This window comes from Lactuca saligna, chromosome 3, assembly GCF_052625555.1.
Source record: "Lactuca saligna cultivar CGN05327 chromosome 3, ASM5262555v1, whole genome shotgun sequence".
NCBI classification, from domain to species: Eukaryota; Viridiplantae; Streptophyta; class Magnoliopsida; order Asterales; family Asteraceae; genus Lactuca; species Lactuca saligna.
Window position 1 is genome coordinate 43,220,112 of NC_136419.1, and position 17,353 is coordinate 43,237,464.

Below are 17,353 nucleotides of genomic sequence, written 5' to 3' on the forward strand. Positions count from 1 at the left end.
TCTCTCTCTCTCTCTTTGTCTCTCCAAATTACCCATAACCCAATCACCATCTTCATCTTCTCTAGTGTTTCTTCATATCAACCTCCATAGAAAAATCCACACATTGGGACTACCATCTGCATCAAATGAAACCAAACTTGATGATAATACCTTCATCAAAATCGCCTTCCACCCCATTACCGGAGATGCTACCAAAACCCTAAATCTAACGCCACTATCGCCATTATTTGGGATAAACCATTTGCAGGAAGCAACGACAGTGTTCATCACTCTCCTCCTCATTGATCTCTAAATATCATATCGATGGTCATGTATCCCTGGAATGTTGTTTCCTTGATCAACTTCATGGTTCAACCTTCAAAGTATTTGGGTCTGAACCTTCATCGTCTGCGTTTCAAAATTCTAATCGACTCAACAAGCCTATTCTTGTTTTAATCGTGTAAACCGAGGTGGGATTTGAAGTTAGGTGGTAGATTCTTTTTTATTTAAGTTGTCATGCTTAGATTTGAGTTAGAATTTGAGTTGCAGGTTAGATTTTAAGTTTAAGATCTTGATTTTGATTTGAGGTTAGAATTAGATTTCAACATTGGTGGTTGATGTCATAATTGGTTGTTGTTGGCGGAGATGGTTGAAAAGAGGTTGTCGGAGGAGGGGAACGATGAAGGGGAAGGGGATTATGGATAATGGTGGAACCATATATGGAGGTGGCAGATGGTGGTAGTGGCAGACTAAGGTGGTGGCAGACGGTGGTGGAGGCAGACGGTGGTCAAAGGGTGGTGGCGGTGGCTTACGGTGGTCAAAGGGTGGTGGTTGTGGAAGATATTCTTAAGTTCATGAATATATTCTTGAGATTATGAAGGTGTTCTTGGGTGTTGGGGGAGAGAGAGAGAGAGAGAGAAGTGGGTCCTCTATTATTTTTTAATTGTTAAAATAAATAAATAAATATTAAATTTTTAAAAAAATGAAAAAGTAATGCCCCAAGGGTATTATAGTCATTTTAGTTTTCAGAGGGACTATGTTCACATACAAACCATTCCAAAAGGACCATGAATCCAAAAAACTCATGGTTTGGACTAAACCCCTAAAAATTTGCATACCATAGGGACCATTTTTGCAATTTTGTAACAAAAATCTCTCTCTCTCTCTCTCTCTCTCTCTCTCTCTCTCTCTCTCTCTCTCTCTCTCTCTCTCTCTCCACAAAAACTTTATTCTATCATCATCTTTATAGATCAAATACTAACATCAATCCAAATTATCTTCACTTCCATCAATCAGTGAATTAATCTTCACCCTAAACCCCACCCACATTCTCTCATTTCCATTTCTCTTTCTTGTCCATCTTTCTATCATGTAAAAAAATCTCAAATTTGAAGAACCGATCTCGATCTCCTTTCTCTCGTCTTCGGCTGTCGAGGTTCAAAGGGAGGGCAACAATGATCGAAGTGGGTGTTTGGGTGGTGCTACCTGACTGAAGGGAGGTGTAAGGGCAGCTTAGGCCGACGAAAACCGTCAATTTCTTCTTCTTTGATTCTGTAATGAAAAACTGGAAAAAAAAAAAAAAAAAAAGCAAATGGCATAATCATCATTTTATAAAAAATTAAACCAAAATGGATCAAACTTGCAACAAAATGAAAATTTTTGGAGCATTGGTACTAATCCAAACATGTTTGGCTAATATACCACATAGACCATCCTTACAATTTTGTTTTCTTTATATATTTCCCATGGAAAGATAGCTAGCTACCTTAATTTTAAAACTCGAAAACTTGACCTGGTAAACTATATACATTTCCAATCAATGGACTATGGAAACATATGACATCAAAAATAGATCAATGCCAATTCACAATTACTCAATGTTTTCGAGTTTTAAAATTAAGGTAATGTGGAGGAAATGAAAATAAGGAGAGTTTTAAAATTAAGGGACCTCAAGAAATGGAAATTAATAAAGAGAAGGAAAGGAAGAAAGGACAAAATAAATAAATAAATAAATAACTAGTTGTGTTCTCCGGTAAAAAGAATTGAAAGGGAAGCAAAATTATGTTCAGTTGGAAGAAAATAAAAATAAATGATATTTTTAAAAATTTGTCCATAATTTGTTATTATATGGAAAAATCAACATGTTTTAAATAAATGTATAGATCTCATAACAAAAATTGTATACATTCACTAAAGTTGAATGAAATATAGCTTCCACAATTGACTTTTGAGATGTCAGATATTGGCATATTGCTAATGTTTAAAATTGACAAATGATAGCTTTCAACCCATTAAAATCTTGTGCAGATCGTAAGCATGTCAATTTTTAATTTAAAAAAGTATGCTAAGTTTCAATTTAAAAATCACACTGTTTGATTCACTCAAGTCAAAATTTAAGCATATTTATTGATTTTTAACCTAATTCATTTTTACACAAGAATACATCTTTTGTCAACTTATTTGTTAGTTTCTTTTTTTATTACCAAAATATGGTTTTACTATAACTACAAGTCTACAACTTTTAAAATTTTAAAGTACATCCAACAAACATCATCACATAAAGTAAGTTTTTCCTTCACACTCCTTTCTTTTCCTTTCATTTTTTCCCTAAAAAACTAAAAACACTTTTTTAGGGGCATAATGTCGTAAGGATGATTTTGGCAACAAACACACACAAAGAAAAAGGAAAAACTAGTTACAGCACTTATTTACAAAGCACATCGACTATTTTTGCACTCCAGAACAAGTTTTTACGGGCATATTTAGAAAACATATTCAGTTTACTCTAAATTTTAAATTTTAATTGGTAGACTAAATATGTTTTTTTTTTTAAATGTAGATGTAGATAAGCATATATAAGATGAATACGCACATGTTTTATGTCGCTATATTAAATTTACATTTTATTATGAATATCAATATTATAGTGTAATTCTTGTGATTTAATATGTAGGCTTAGTGTGGCTTTTAAGAATGTACACATACATATGTAAGATGTATAGACACTTATGTTTTAAACTTTTACATATATAATTGAGGGTGTATCATTGTGATGATATGTCAAAGCTAAAAGTGGAAGACTAATCTCAAGTTGAAATGTAGATCAATTTATGGATGTGGTATCGATTAGAGGTATCCCAGGGTGAGCTCGATGATATGTTGTGATGTTGAAGTCCGTATGAATTGGTCAAATGAGAAAGGGGTAACGAGGGAGAAAGTAAAGAGTGTGGAATAATATTAGTAATATAGTATGTGGAAGATATGGTGGATAATTTATTGACTTATGTTCAAATCCTGACACTAATCAATCTATGTGGTCATGGAGGCTTGTCTGTAATGACTTCAGGGCATGAGACATAGCCTCATGTTTGTAGTGGGGGATTAGTCGGTGCACAAAAGCTGGTCCGAAAACCCTCATCAAAAAAGTTTCCTTTCCAAAAAAAATCTATTGGGAGTGTTTACATCATATGTCGTCATAGTGCAAAGGTATTGGCATTTACTTAATTATGTCATATTAGTAGGTCAAGCATAATGTGAAGATGTATTTTGTACATGTGACTATTGTAACATCTTGAAAATGATGTTAGACGTTTTAATCTCGTTGTCTCTTTTTTTCATGTAGTCATGCTTAAGTCTGTTATGATTTCACTCGTTATTGCTACATATTGTGATTATAAGATATGACAAATGGATGCCAAAAATATATTTTTAGCGAGAACTTAAATGAGGATGTGTATTTGACACCGCTTGATGGTTTTGTCCATCTAAAATTAAATATGTAAGGTTTGTAAATCCGTTTTTTGATTAAAACGTGCTTCTTAGAGTTGGTTAAGGGCGGATGCAGGACTGCGTAGGTGTTATCGATCCGTAGTAGATGTTACCAGTGACATATTTTATAGTAGAAAAAAAAATCGAAAATTTTCCACTGCATACAGGAAAAACATGTGTTGTCGGTACAACCCCAGACCCCTAATAAAAACCACCCCTAGAGTTGGTATGTTCGATTTTATGAGAAAATAAGAGTTTAGCTTTTTTAAGAACTAAGATGACCCATGTGTATATCGAAAGTTGAGGGGACGTTGGCATTTTTATAATCTTGTATGTTTATGACATATTACTCATGAAAAATGAGAATATCAAGACTTCGCTAGATAAGTGTTTGTTTATGAAAGACCTAGAACATGCTACATATATATACAATGGGAATCAAAATACACAAAGATAAGTCGAAATGATCAACAAGTTATTCACATGCGGTGTAATTCACAGAGAGAATTTATGACTCTCAAAAAATGGACAACTTTTCTAACATTAACCAAATAACCAAGAGAATTTATGACTTTCAGAAAATGAACAACTTTTCTAACATTAACCAAATAACCAAAATGTTAAGCAAGCCAGCCTTTTTTTAGGATTAAATTAACCAACCTTTTTTTTGCATTAGAATAATCCATATTACATAACAAACCTTTGAGAAATTAAATATCATCCTACTTATCTTCCTATCCATGTAAAATGATGATATCTTCCTATCCATGTAAAATGATGATATGTGTCTTAAAAAATTATCAATTTTATCCAATTATGACATTTATCACCATTTCACATGAATAATAAGATAATTAGGAAGAAAAAGTAGAATGATATTTAATTTCTCCAAACGTTTAATTTCTTCTATCAAAGGTAAGAGACCTTTGTATTTTGTTTTTTCTATTGTTGGTCAACTGATTTGCATTGCAGCATTGATTTCATGCTTTGAAACCAACATCTGTCCTGTCTCTCAAAGAAAACTAAACCTCACAAGCATTACGTGACATACCTTCTCCATACCATCTTCTGAATACGTTTGAGACACACACAATATATTTCAAAAAATCAAAGCATTATGCCTCCAAAAAGAGTAATGACTCATCGCAAGGTCTGTGTAACGGGTGCATCCGGTTTCCTAGCTTCCTGGCTCATCAAGCGACTCCTCTCATCTGGTTATCATGTCATTGGCACTGTTAGAGACCCCGGTCTGTGTCTCACCATCTTCAATCTCTTCCTCCTTATATAACATCCTACTAACCTTTTTTTTTTTTTTTTTTTTTTAATTTAAATTAAATTCGCAGCAAATGAAGCAAAACTAGCTCACCTATGGAACCTTGAAGGAGCAAAGGAGAGACTCCACTTAGTGAAGGCGGAGCTAACAGAAGAAGGAAGCTTCGATGATGCAATCATGGGATGTGAAGGCGTCTTCCACACAGCTTCCCCTGTTCTCGGACATATTACAAACCCTAGGGTATGTTACATTCGTTCGCTTCTGCTTTCAGTTTTAATCATGATGAAGTGTTTTTTTTCTTCAAATCTGAATGTTGTTTTTCAGGAGGAGATTTTAAAGCCAGCTGTTGATGGGACACTGAACGTCTTACGTTCGTGTAAGAAGAATCCGTCACTGAGACGAGTCGTGTTCACCTCATCGTCTTCTACAGTAAGAGTAAAAGACAAATTTGACCCTGAAAAACCCGTTGATGAGTCCTCTTGGAGTTCCGTTGAAATCTGTGAGAAGTATCAGATCTGGTATGTACTTTCGAAAACCATGGCAGAAAAAGCAGCATGGGAGTTTTGCAACGAAAACGGGATCAATCTCGTGACTATTCTCCCCTCGTTTCTTGTTGGACCAAGTTTACCTCCTACTTTATGTTCTACAGCATCAGATATCCTCGGATTGCTTCAAGGCAACTAACTTCTCTTCTCTAACCATGTGTTTTATTTTATTCCTAAATACGTATTTGGATTTTGGATCAACAGGGGAAACAGAGAGGTTTAAATGGCATGGGAGGATGGGATATGTTCATATAGATGATGTTGCTCTTTGTCATATTCTAGTTTATGAACATGAAAAAGCTCAAGGACGATATTTATGCAGCTCAACTGTAATCGACAATGATGAACTTGTTTCCATTCTGTCATCACGTTATCCAACACTACCAATTCCAAAACGGTATTGAAAAAAATAAAAAATAAATAAATAAATTTGCTATAACTTATAACTGATTGAAAGCTAATTTGCAGGTTTGAGCAGCATGATCGACCATATTATGAGTTTAACACGACAAAGATAACCAGCTTAGGGTTTAAGTTCAAGTCGATTCAAGAAATGTTTGATGATTGTATCACCTCTCTTGTTGCACAAGGCCATCTTTCTATTCCTTAGTTAAATCTGGAAACTTCTCTTTTCATCAAAATGTTACCTCAAGCGTTCTAATATTTACTGATACATCTTTCTATATATAGTAATCGAGAACAACAATTTCGTGTTAAAAAATATTTTGTGTACCTTTGACTTTGAGAGAAGATTTGATTTAAACAACATTTTGGATCCCTAATTGGTGAAGGGAATCTGGCCCCACAAGAAATACTCGCTTTAATGTTTGGTGACGAAAAACAACAACTCCTTTATACGCTGTTCTTGGGATGCCATCCTGAATAAAGTAAAAAACATAAGTTGTTATTTGAATAAATTGCAATGTTGGTCCCTGAGTTTATCTCTTTTTATACTTTTGATCCCCCAAAGTATCCTTTTTGCAAATTTAGTTCTTATTGGAGGTTTTTGTAACATTTTTTGTCATTGTTCCAAGTAAAATGACTACATTGTCCTTTATCTGAATTTTTTTTATACCTTCCACTCCTCAAAAATGCCAAATTGTTGAGCGATGTTTTCAAAATGTGATTGATCTTTATATTTTATACGCACATCTCCATCTACATTATTTGTCTTCAAAACAAGATCACTTCCATAAAGAGGTTTTGCATTTTTCACCATGTCTGCAAAATGCTTCACAAATTTATCCTACAAAAACAATGAAAAATGGTTAGTTAATTACCCGTTGACTTATTAAATTATTTTTAATTGAAATGCTTACCTCCATTAGGTAGCTTAAGTTCATTGATTTCCAATCAACTTTAACATCATTGAGCTTAATAGGTTTAAGATATTGTTGGAAGAACTGTCCCAAACTAGAACCCTAAAAAAATAGAAACAAGTAATCAATCTATTCCATTATTTTTACGTATGATTAAACAAAAGATGAAATGTAAAGTTGAAATAGAAGATACCTACATGCTCTCCAAAATTGTAAGTTCTGCATACTTCTGGACGAATAAATTGTCTTCCTTTGTGATTTTCTTGTAATCTTAGCCAGTCATCCCAGTAAGTAATATTTTGTCAAAGAAAATTATCTTTAAAAGTTTTAACCACAAAACACAATTTTTTCAGAAAGGATATGCTTTTGGCCACTTTGGAGAAAGCTCATCCCATGTAGGTTTAGCTAGCATCCATCCAAGACCAGGGAAAAAATCTGACCGATATAACATATCTGAAAATTGTATTGTTTAACAAGATTAAATACAAAATGGTTTTCTATTTGGATAATTAAAAATAAAAAATAAAGAAAGAAAGAAAAATAAAGATTAGACTTACAAGGATCATGCACAAATTGCTTTTGCCCATTGTCATTCCATGAGGAGATAGCCATGATTGACCTATAAAGTGACTGAATGAGTAATGATGTCTGTCTCGATAAAGTGTTGTGTACACAAATTTCTTTATTTTTTCAACTGGATAAACCGTTTGAACGAAACTAAATGACCATTTTACCCTTCATTAACAATATGGAGTATGGGCATAGTATTTATAAAGAAACAGCCACTTACTTATCTTTATCCAGGAGGCCAGCTCCAGCCTCAAAGTAATCAAAAAAATCAGGAGCAATCTCCATATCATCTGCAACCCATGAATGTCTAAACTCATAATGTTCTTTCTATTTCTAATTCTAAATAACAAAAACAAAACTGATATGCTTCAAAATTCATACCTTCAAGTATGATGACACGATTAAACTTATGTTTGTAAAACAGTTGATCCATTGCCCACTTGTAATGACCTGAAAATACAGTGGAAATGCATAAAGAAAAGATTAAATGAAACTTATAAATTTAATTTATAGCTTACGTGCGATCTTGTAATATGCAATTAACTCCCCAGGCCTTTCAGTACGTACAGGTTCATAATCCAAGTGCTGTAACATATTACAGATAGACTTCAATTCAATATATTGGAGCACATAAGTAGTCCAATATCAAAATATTTTTTCATTTTGGGTCCTTATTTCAAGTCTTAAGGGACCAAAATCGATATGAAGCTTTGAAATGAAGATCAAAACTCAAAACTGAAATATATTATCATTCATTGCTCAAGCAATAACATATTAACATATATGATGACATTACCTGCATGTAGGTCAGTTGATCATAACTGAGTGCCTTTGCTCTAACATCAGAATTTGACCCATCCTGAAAATTTTAATATTTAAAGATATGAAAATTGTAGAAAAATAACAATGTACTATGGGCTATGAGCAACATATACTTACATTTTGCTACCAATATTGGCAATGTACTTTATCTCTTAAATATGGCCAATATTGGTTAAAAATGTAAGTATGCTGCTATTATGAGCAAAAAATTGTTCATATGTTGCTATTATGTGTTATGAGTTACAAATTGCCCTTATCAGTATAAAAATGTAAGTAAGCTGCTTTTATGGGTAAAGAAATGTAACTACATTTCTATTATGAATAAAAAGTAAATAAAACATATATTGGTAAAAAGAGTAAAGTACATTGTTATTTCTGGCAATTTTCCTTTAAAGATCAAGAAAAATATGGAAATTATGCGTACCTGGGATACGAAAATAGGAAACTTTGATGCGACTAAACTATGATATCTGATAATCATGAAGAATGGTTGAATACTTAGTTGACAGAAGCTTAATTGAGTTATGGAAAAATTTAAGATAAGAAAACATTTATCGAAGCAAGACATACTTTAAGATAGATTTGATAGTTCTTTCTAGATAATCAGCACGATTGCATGCCATAATTACAACAGCTGCCACTGGTGCCTGGAATGATGATGTACATACTTTATTATAAATAAAAATTGATAGACAGGAGATTAGAATTATAAAGTTGGTTTTATTATTCTTATACAAACCTGTTCTTCCCGTGTTAAACTTCTAACACCTTTTTCTGGAAATTGATAAAGTATAAGATCAGATTGGTAATAAGTTTTCATCCATAAAGATAAATGTGGTATTTCTACTAAGTTATCCATGGAAGAAGCTTACTTTCAAGATCTTGAACAAGTGCCCTCAAATGTTCACACTCCTGTTCTTGACGTTTTACTTTTTCTGGAAAAAAAAAAGTAAATGTAGAATGTCTCATTAAAGAAAACAGTCTCTTCTTGATATGAAAGAAACAAAAACAACCATGACATCATAATGGAAAAAACAAGAAGAAACAGCAGGATGCAGTAGTCAAATGAGTTCAATTACCTTCCAAAACCACAATATTTTCCTGATTCATGCTTATCTGATCAATTAGTAACCGCATCTGATTCCTGCAATGATTTTCTGCTTCCACCTGTTATGATCCAGATGTTCACTAAATACTTGCAGAATAGAAATTTTTAGGATAGACAGCACACAAAATCAATAGTGCCAAGAAACAAGTCAACAACTAATAAGTTTTCTAGGGTAAAACAGATATGAAGGATGAAATTGAGTAGATCAATAATTCAATATGATTACATAGTTTAGATGAATAAATTATCAACTACATAGGCTCTTAAATGTTGATATCTTCAAGCAATAGAGAATATATAACTAGGAAAATAGAACAAATATACACTATGTAAGGGCAATATACGTACTGCAGTTTCAAGTGCCTCGGCGTACTCAGATTGTGTGGCAAAAAGCTTCATCTGATGAAAAAGTAAGTAAAATAAGCCAAAGTTAAATAGTTACACACCAATCAGGAATTAAACGGGAAATATGCATAACATAGAATATGAGCAACTGAGGATAGCGATTAATTAGACCTAGATGGATGGAATTCAATTGATTTGCCTAAAAATGTGTTCGAATTACGTCGAACCTGGGTATATATGAATCCGATTACAACGAGGATGAGAAGGTATCTGAAATCGCAAGACCATCTCGCCATTTTTCTTTTTCTTTTTTCGTCCGTAGGGCTGCGTTTTTGTGGATCAAAAGCTTCAGACTAGAAATGGAACTGAAGCCTTCGATCTCTGTTCGCAAGAGGGATCAAGAATTCTGACTTAATTCTTCTCTGTTCTTCTGGGTAGTCGAAACTTCCTGCATAACTTTACCCATGAAATTTCAACATCCGGGTCATCCCATGTCTGTAGCGGAGGACTACTCCCGGATGCTTAAGGAGGTTATACGGTACAAGTATTTGATTCTCTGCACAACGCATAATTGTCCGTGGGCATTGATCATTTGATAATTACGTTTTCTCGGTTTTAACTTCGGAGTTTAAATAATTTTTGTTGGAAATGGATTGTGTTGGAAGGGGAATATTACTTATCAAGGTAATTAACTTCTTGGTATGTTTACATTTGGGTAACTATTTTTTTTTTTTACATATGTAGGTAACAAACTTTTTGGAAGTGTTCACATATGACCATTATGATCTGCTATAGCAGGTTAAATCCTAGATGTGAACGCTTACAACAAGTTTGTTACCTAGATGTGTAAAAAAAAATAGTTACCCAAATATGAACAAACGAAAAATAAAAATTAAATTACATGAATGGTCCCTGTGGTTTGGGGGAATTTGTGGTTTTGATCGCTAACTTATTTTTTTTAACTTAAATGGTCCTTACTGTTTATTTTTGTTGCGTGTTTGATCACCGTTTTACCTAAAAATACTTTTGTGCTCTTATTAATTTATTTTTTTTAATTAATTTTCTTATCTATGTATTTATTTTTTACATATTTAAAAAAAATAAACCACACATATTTGTATCTCCTTGGATGATCCTTACTATTTATTTTTTAATTAATTTAATTTTTTAACTCGGATGGTCCCTACTATTTAATTTTTTTACGAACTTGGTCTCTATCTTACCTAAAAAGACTATTGTTGCCTTGGTATTTTTTTAATTAATTTTCTTGTTTATGTACTTATGCTTTATATGTTTAAGAAAAATTAGTAGACCTCACATATCTGTATCTCATCACCATCCCATCTTTCATCCTTCTCAACTTCTATTTATTTTTCATCTTTAGTGATATCGATGTCTTCATCATCACTTCTTTTTTCGGTCCTTCAACTCCGTCGAATCAGCACCACAACCCACTAAAAATGAAGAGATAGTAGGTTATGGTGTTGGTTCGCCAGAGTTGAAGTACCAAAAAAAAAAGGACGGTGAAGACATCGATGTTACTAAAGATGGAAAAGAAATAGAAGATGGGGAGGAGATACAAATATGTGTGGTCTATTAATTTTTTTTGAATATGTAAAAAATAAATACATAGATAAGAGTATTAATTAAAAAAATAAATTAATAAGGGCACAATAGTATTTTTAGGTAAGACGGGGACCAAACGCGCAACAAAAATAAACAGTAGGGACCGTTTAAGTTAAAAAAAATAAGTTAGCGACCAAAACCATAAATTCCCCAAACCACAAGGACCATTCATGTAATTTAATATTTACTTTTCGTTTTGTTCATATTTGGGTAACTATTTTTTTTGTACACATCTAGGTAACAAACTTGTTGAAAGCGTTCACATCTAGGATTTAACCTGTTATAGCAGGTCATAATGGTCATATGTGAACACTTCCAAAAAGTTTGTTACCTACATATGTACAAAAAAAAGATAGTTACCCAGATGTGAACATACCGAAAAGTTAATTACCTTGATAAGTCATATTCCCTGTGTTGGAAAGACCAAAAGTCAAAAGAGATAGAATGTGTGTGGTAAAACAAAAATATCAATAAGTTTTCTCTCTTTTTTTTTCATATATAATTGAAGTTTTTAAAGGGTGTTTGAATTAGCTTTTTAGCTTATTGCTTATAACTTATTTGTGGTGAGAATAAGCAATAAGCAAAAAGAATGGTGAAAGATACTTATTAAAATTAGTTTATTTAGCTTAATAAGTTGGATTTTATCCAAACACTCAAATTAGCTTATTATGAAAATAAACAATAAGCACTTATTTTTTTCCTATACAAACACCCCTTTAGTGGGATCATACATCAAGGGACAGGATCGGTTTAATTTAGATTATGTAGGGTTCTATGTACATGGTTTGCAGTAAGTATACCGACACGGTCAAGGATATCAATAGTATATTAAGATTGGCTTGTAAATAAGGTTGTAGTTAAATAAGTAGCAGAAATCCCAATAAAATAGTTCAAAACACCAGGACCAATCATGGAGAACTCTCTGTCAAGTGAGGCAATGACCTAGTGGAAAATTATGGTGGAGGATGTTGTAAGGATAATCTCATTGACATAGAGTAGCAAGTAGGCAGTAGAATAACTACTTTGATAGACAAAAAGATGAGTCTGAGGGGCTGTGACAAAACAGTACTCACGAAAAGCGCGGCAAGGCATTAAAATCATGTTTTAGGCGCGTGCTTAAGGTCGTATAGAGTCCGTCCCATGTTACATACATGATATTTGAACTAAATGTCACGAATTCTGGCGGCTGGTGTATAAAAACGATTTCATGTAGAGTACCATGGATGAATGCATTTTTGAGGTCCAATTAATGGATAACTCATAGGCGAGGGGTATCTAGGTTGATGACATTGGGTATAGTTTCTACTATGACAACCAAGCTGAAAAGTCTCATCACAATCAATACCGATGTGTTAGCTTTTTCCATTTTGCGAGAAGTTATGTTTTGTAGCGAGTTAAATTACCAAAGCATTAGTTTGCGTTTAAAGAGCCACATCGATCGAATAATATTTACCCCAGCGGGTCTCAATACAAGAACCAAAGTGTCATCGGAGATAAGGGTATGAACACTTCATCCATGGCTTTTGTCAATATGGGTCCTTGATTACTTGTATATATACGATCGAGGAATACAAGAGAGAGAGAGAGAGAGAATGCATGGTTTTGGAAATGCCATGTTTAGCACGAGTTTGCATGTAATGAGTTAGATCATGGTTTATGACAGAAGATGTAGCCAACATCAATGATGAGTGTAACTGTGTGAGGTTGTTTGGGTGGTGATCGAAAACGTAGCCACACATAGATGGTCGATGTAAAGTAGTATGGTCGATGGATTGACAAGTAAGATGCCACTATTGGGTCGAATGTGATTGGAAGGGTAGGTAATGGGGAGGTTGGGGTTGTTTTTGACAGCTCATGAAATGTACAGGAGATAGGATAGGGAGTAAGCAACCCATAATGAGGCCTACGATTGGCTATTGGCAGCCCTACCTTGTCGTTTATTGTTGCGTCTGGAACGACAGTTCACTGGATGGCGGCATCTACGGTGATTGTTGTTGTTTTTCACTTGGTGGAGGGTTGTAGGTGGCGATAGTCCCGGTTGTGCCCGTGGCCGTTGTGTCTGCCCTTATAATTTCGCTTTGAATGACAGTTGAGGTTGGATCTCCATGTTCAAAACGGTCAAAGACAAGGAAGAAGCCATATGAGGAGAATAGTGGTCAACTTGAGATATCCGAGAGGAATGAATGCTTTGATGTTGGTGATTCTATAAGGTTTTTCGACGGTTAGCTTAGGGTCGATGTTGGCAGTCATGATGCCGACGGAATAGAAGGAAAAAAGAGAGGGAAGTCGACGATGAGCAAGGGTCAATGGAATAGAAGGGCGGAGAGCGGAAAAGAAAGATGGCTAGTGATTTGGCTTTGATTCCACAAAAAAAATATTGTTTTCTCGAAATATAGATATTGATTAACCAAATAGATGCAATGAATAACAAGAATTTTAAGGCTATAGGATATGGACTTTGAAATTGGGCATACTATGATATACAAATAGACATAACTCTCTAGGCACTAAAGAATTACATGCAAATTGCGAAAATGACCTTGGCCTACAAATGGGAGTTTTGCACTCGATAATGAAAATCATTTCTCCTTTTTTTTTTTTTTGAGATCATCACATCTTTAAAATGTACATACATGTTTATGTTTACGTATATGATAAAGTGGCCACTAAACACCCAAATGTTCAACCCCATATTATATGTAAAAAATAAAACAAAAGATTCCAAAATCTCACAAAATTTAAACCAAAACAAAACCGTATGAAATAAATTACAAAAACACACTCTGAAACCAAACCCCCCGAGTCAATTTTTGTGTTTTGCACCAACTGAGAAGAACTCTGTGATCACTTCCAATGGCATACCCTTCGTTTCCGGCACTTTCAAGAAAACAAACACCCACGATATGATGCACACAACAGCATACATCGAAAAAACACCAGGCAAACCAACAGAAGTAAGCAACAATGGCAGAGAATACGTCACAATGATGTCACAGATCCAGAAAGTGAGGGCACAAATGGCTATACAGATCCCACGAACTCTGGTAGGAAAAATCTCTGAACATAATATATTGGGAATCGGACCAAATCCCATCACGAAACAACAGAAATAGATCACAACACCAGCAGTTGAAATCGCTGCATTTGCAACACTCCCGAAGTCTATCAAACCTCCGATTACCAAAATTATGAGACTCAGAATCAATACTGGAATAGTCGTTAACAGCAGACTCCTGCAATATCACAAAACGGATCATCTTCTGTTCGTTTATATCTCAATTCTAACATTCTAATTTTCTTAATTTTGTAATCTGGAGCGAGTAATTTACCTTCTTCCAGATATATCCATGAGTCTCATGGCGACAGCGATACAAGGGAGCATCAACAAAGTTGAGATGTTGCTAATGAGAAGAGATGAAGAAATTGAACTAATCCCCCAATTTGATAAAAGAACACCAACCCCTGCTTCTTCAAGGATCTGAGGCGTGTAGTAAAGAACTCCACTAATGCCAGAGAACTAAACATGAAATTGACAAAACAAATTGGATTTAATTGGAACCCTAATTCAAAGGTGAAAAACTAGAGCTAGAAGTTTGATTTTTGTTACCTGTTGAAGTATTTGAAGACCGATTCCAACAAACAATGCATGCTTGACTCCCGGTTCAGAAAGATCAGACCAGTTTATGCCTTTGGTTGCAGCTTCAGCCGGATGAAGCATGGCCGGTCCGACCGGGTTCTGGTCCATGAGGTCTTTAGAGTATAGTGCAGGCTGGCTCACCAGGGCGGCGGCCTGAAAGGACTCGCCATCCGCCGGCATATCGGCACCTGCGAGTGAAATGTGTGACCCACGGTGAGCTCCGACACCATTCTCTTGGTGTAAATAGATTCTTCTGAACCCTTCTTTCGTCTTCCCATCTTCAACATCTTTTTCTGGCCACTTCCAGGCAAGCTGCCAACCACCGCCAATGTCAGTGCTATTCACTTGTTCTCCGTCGATGTGAACAACGCTGTTGTTTCTCATACTTATAATACTTGAAGCAGGATGAATCATGTCTTTTTCCATACTTGTAGCTTGACGGGAAATCAACGGAGATTGTAAATTATCATCATTGTCGTCGTTTCCAGGAACATCAGATTGATAATCGTCGCCTTCCCTACCACCAACACTCTCTTCATCCCAATCTTCATGTTTCTCTTGATTTCCTGTAACACTGAACATACTCCCAAAGTGAGGGAAAAGCATGCTTCCTTTGCTTCCAACAGCATCCGGAAGTTTCTCATGGACACTGCTAAAGAGGGAGACAAGAGGGTCGACAAATGGGGCACCGTTGCTACTAGCGCTTCCTTGACGGGAAGCAATTCCGATCGTACTTTTTCCGGTGACAGGTCGAGCAATCAAAGATACCCCTTCATCGTTACCAAATAACCTAATTTTATCAGCTTCTGTGATGGGTTGATTATGTGCAGGGCCTATTATGTACTCTTCAAGAGTCGTCTCTCCCCCAACTTCAAGTCCTTCAACCAGTAAAGCCATCTCACCTGCAACATCTTCTCTACCACGTAATCTCTGCAAAACCTGCTTCGCTTCAACCATTCTTCCTTTGCTAACCAGCCATCTCGGAGACTCCGGCAAGAAAAAAATCGTGAAAATGAAATAAAGGAAGGATGGAATTGAAAGAACGCCGAGCATCAACCTCCAGTTTGGTGACTCCTGTAACGACATCCCGAAAACCATACAGTAGGAAAGGAACATCCCACCGGAGCCCATGAACTGTGGTAAAGTGTTGAGTGAACCTCTGATTTCCGGCGGTGATGTTTCCGATATGTAAACGGGAACAAGAGTAACTGCTAATCCGATTCCAAAACCATCTAATAGTCTACCCAATAAAAGGATATAAACATTGGGTGACCATAGCATAACAAGACCACCGAAGAAATAAAGAACAGAGGAGATGATCAGCATCGGACGTCGGCCGACCGAATCTGATATTGCACCGGAACAAGTCGTGACTAAAGTCGCACCGATCAGCGACATAGCCACAATTAGACCCTCGATCGTTGGTTCGTTTTGCAAATTGAACTCTTTCTTTATGTATAAAACAGCCCCTAAATCGCATTACGACAACCACAAACAATTATCATCCAGAAAGATAAATCTAGATTTCAATTTTTAACACATGAACTATGAAATGAAACCACACTGATATTTCAAATCGGAATAATATGATTTATAAGCTGCTTACCGGCAATAGTGGCGTTATCCCATCCTTGAATTAAGTTACCGACGGCGGCAGCAACAGCCACCAGCACAGCTCCACTCATTTTCCCGCTTCTTTTTTCCCCAAATCAGCGCAAACTCTGAGATAAACAAACACACAAGGATCGAACCATCAACTATGAAAATAATAACGAAGGAGATAAAATTATACAAAAAAACTAATTTACAAACAGTTTTGACAAAATCCGAAATTCAGGGCTCAATTACCGGGATCGAAGATTGATAAAGAGAAAGGAAAGTCCTTGGTTGTTTGCTGAATCCTTTTCGTCTTTGAAACTGATCGTACTGATCTTTGCTTCAGTTCAATTCTGAGTTTAGTACAGTCGATTCAAATGAAAACAAAAAGATGGAGGACAAAAGATGATTGATTTCCCAATAATTTATTTGAATGGTGGGGAATGGGTATAAATCAAAAGAAGACACCTGAATGAAGAGAATATAGGAGAAAGGGATGGTTATTTATATTCTGTGGAGCATACTGTTTTCTTAGGACCATGATTGTCCAAGGAAGTTGAAGTCGAGATATTATTCTACGAGTTAGGGACGGGATTTGTAATTATGTAAAAGTAGAAGGATTGGTTTTACAAAGTTAGCTGACAATTTCCTTTTTGAAGCTGCGCTCACACTTGCCCCCACGTCGGCTGCCTTATGCCACCTTTTGTTACAACATTTTCCCATGTTGAATTAAAAATAACACAAACACTTAATAATTAGATTTTT

General features: G+C 35.2%; 3 protein-coding genes across 4 annotated transcripts; 1 reads left to right on the top strand and 2 right to left on the bottom strand.

Moving 5' to 3' along the window:
- The first annotated feature begins 4,855 nt into the window (after nucleotides 1-4,855).
- On the top strand, nucleotides 4,856-6,175 carry LOC145036106 (dihydroflavonol 4-reductase-like1). 2 transcript variants are annotated; one of them, XM_078984583.1, is made up of 5 exons: nucleotides 4,859-4,994; nucleotides 5,091-5,260; nucleotides 5,345-5,696; nucleotides 5,770-5,962; nucleotides 6,034-6,175. In XM_078984583.1, the coding sequence occupies exons 1-5, from the start codon at nucleotides 4,865-4,867 to the stop codon at nucleotides 6,173-6,175; spliced, it is 987 nt and encodes a 328-aa protein (XP_078840709.1). In that variant the 5' UTR covers nucleotides 4,859-4,864. The 2 variants fall into 2 exon arrangements, with proteins under 2 accessions (XP_078840708.1, XP_078840709.1); XM_078984582.1 differs by having other exon boundaries at nucleotides 4,856-4,994; nucleotides 5,091-5,696.
- CGL1 (alpha-1,3-mannosyl-glycoprotein beta-1,2-N-acetylglucosaminyltransferase) lies at nucleotides 6,144-10,282 on the bottom strand. Its single transcript, XM_078984581.1, has 17 exons — nucleotides 9,957-10,282; nucleotides 9,733-9,783; nucleotides 9,356-9,443; nucleotides 9,149-9,211; nucleotides 9,016-9,050; nucleotides 8,847-8,923; nucleotides 8,701-8,746; nucleotides 8,251-8,313; nucleotides 7,973-8,039; nucleotides 7,836-7,904; nucleotides 7,675-7,744; nucleotides 7,442-7,503; nucleotides 7,247-7,337; nucleotides 7,082-7,175; nucleotides 6,885-6,986; nucleotides 6,641-6,811; nucleotides 6,144-6,443 (listed from the first exon to the last, which is right to left on the bottom strand). Exons 1-17 carry the CDS (start codon nucleotides 10,023-10,025, stop codon nucleotides 6,324-6,326), a joined length of 1,338 nt encoding a protein of 445 aa, XP_078840707.1. The 5' UTR covers nucleotides 10,026-10,282; the 3' UTR covers nucleotides 6,144-6,323.
- A 3,740-nt stretch (nucleotides 10,283-14,022) lies between these two features.
- On the bottom strand, nucleotides 14,023-17,087 carry LOC145036109 (monosaccharide-sensing protein 2-like). Its single transcript, XM_078984585.1, has 5 exons — nucleotides 16,841-17,087; nucleotides 16,599-16,713; nucleotides 14,963-16,461; nucleotides 14,685-14,872; nucleotides 14,023-14,588 (listed from the first exon to the last, which is right to left on the bottom strand). The coding sequence occupies exons 2-5, from the start codon at nucleotides 16,675-16,677 to the stop codon at nucleotides 14,159-14,161; spliced, it is 2,196 nt and encodes a 731-aa protein (XP_078840711.1). The 5' UTR covers nucleotides 16,678-16,713; nucleotides 16,841-17,087; the 3' UTR covers nucleotides 14,023-14,158.
- Nucleotides 17,088-17,353: the final 266 nt, after the last annotated feature.

Bases quoted from the DNA above. Each gene is read 5' to 3' on its own strand.
- CGL1 (XM_078984581.1), bottom strand. From the start codon at position 10,025: ATGGCGAGATGGTCTTGCGATTTCAGATACCTTCTCATCCTCGTTGTA. The intron at 7,504-7,674 runs GTAAGTGGCTGT...GTCACTTTATAG, and splicing joins GGCCTCCTGGATAAAGATAA to GTCAATCATGGCTATCTCCT. The intron at 6,444-6,640 runs GTATAAAAAAAA...TACTTTATTCAG, and splicing joins GCATTTTTGAGGAGTGGAAG to GATGGCATCCCAAGAACAGC.
- LOC145036106 (XM_078984582.1), top strand. From the start codon at position 4,865: ATGCCTCCAAAAAGAGTAATGACTCATCGCAAGGTCTGTGTAACGGGT. The intron at 4,995-5,090 runs GTCTGTGTCTCA...TTAAATTCGCAG, and splicing joins TGGCACTGTTAGAGACCCCG to CAAATGAAGCAAAACTAGCT. The intron at 5,697-5,769 runs GCAACTAACTTC...TTGGATCAACAG, and splicing joins TATCCTCGGATTGCTTCAAG to GGGAAACAGAGAGGTTTAAA.
- LOC145036109 (XM_078984585.1), bottom strand. From the start codon at position 16,677: ATGAGTGGAGCTGTGCTGGTGGCTGTTGCTGCCGCCGTCGGTAACTTA. The intron at 16,462-16,598 runs GTAAGCAGCTTA...AATGCGATTTAG, and splicing joins GGATAACGCCACTATTGCCG to GGGCTGTTTTATACATAAAG. The intron at 14,589-14,684 runs GTAAATTACTCG...GTGATATTGCAG, and splicing joins ATGGATATATCTGGAAGAAG to GAGTCTGCTGTTAACGACTA.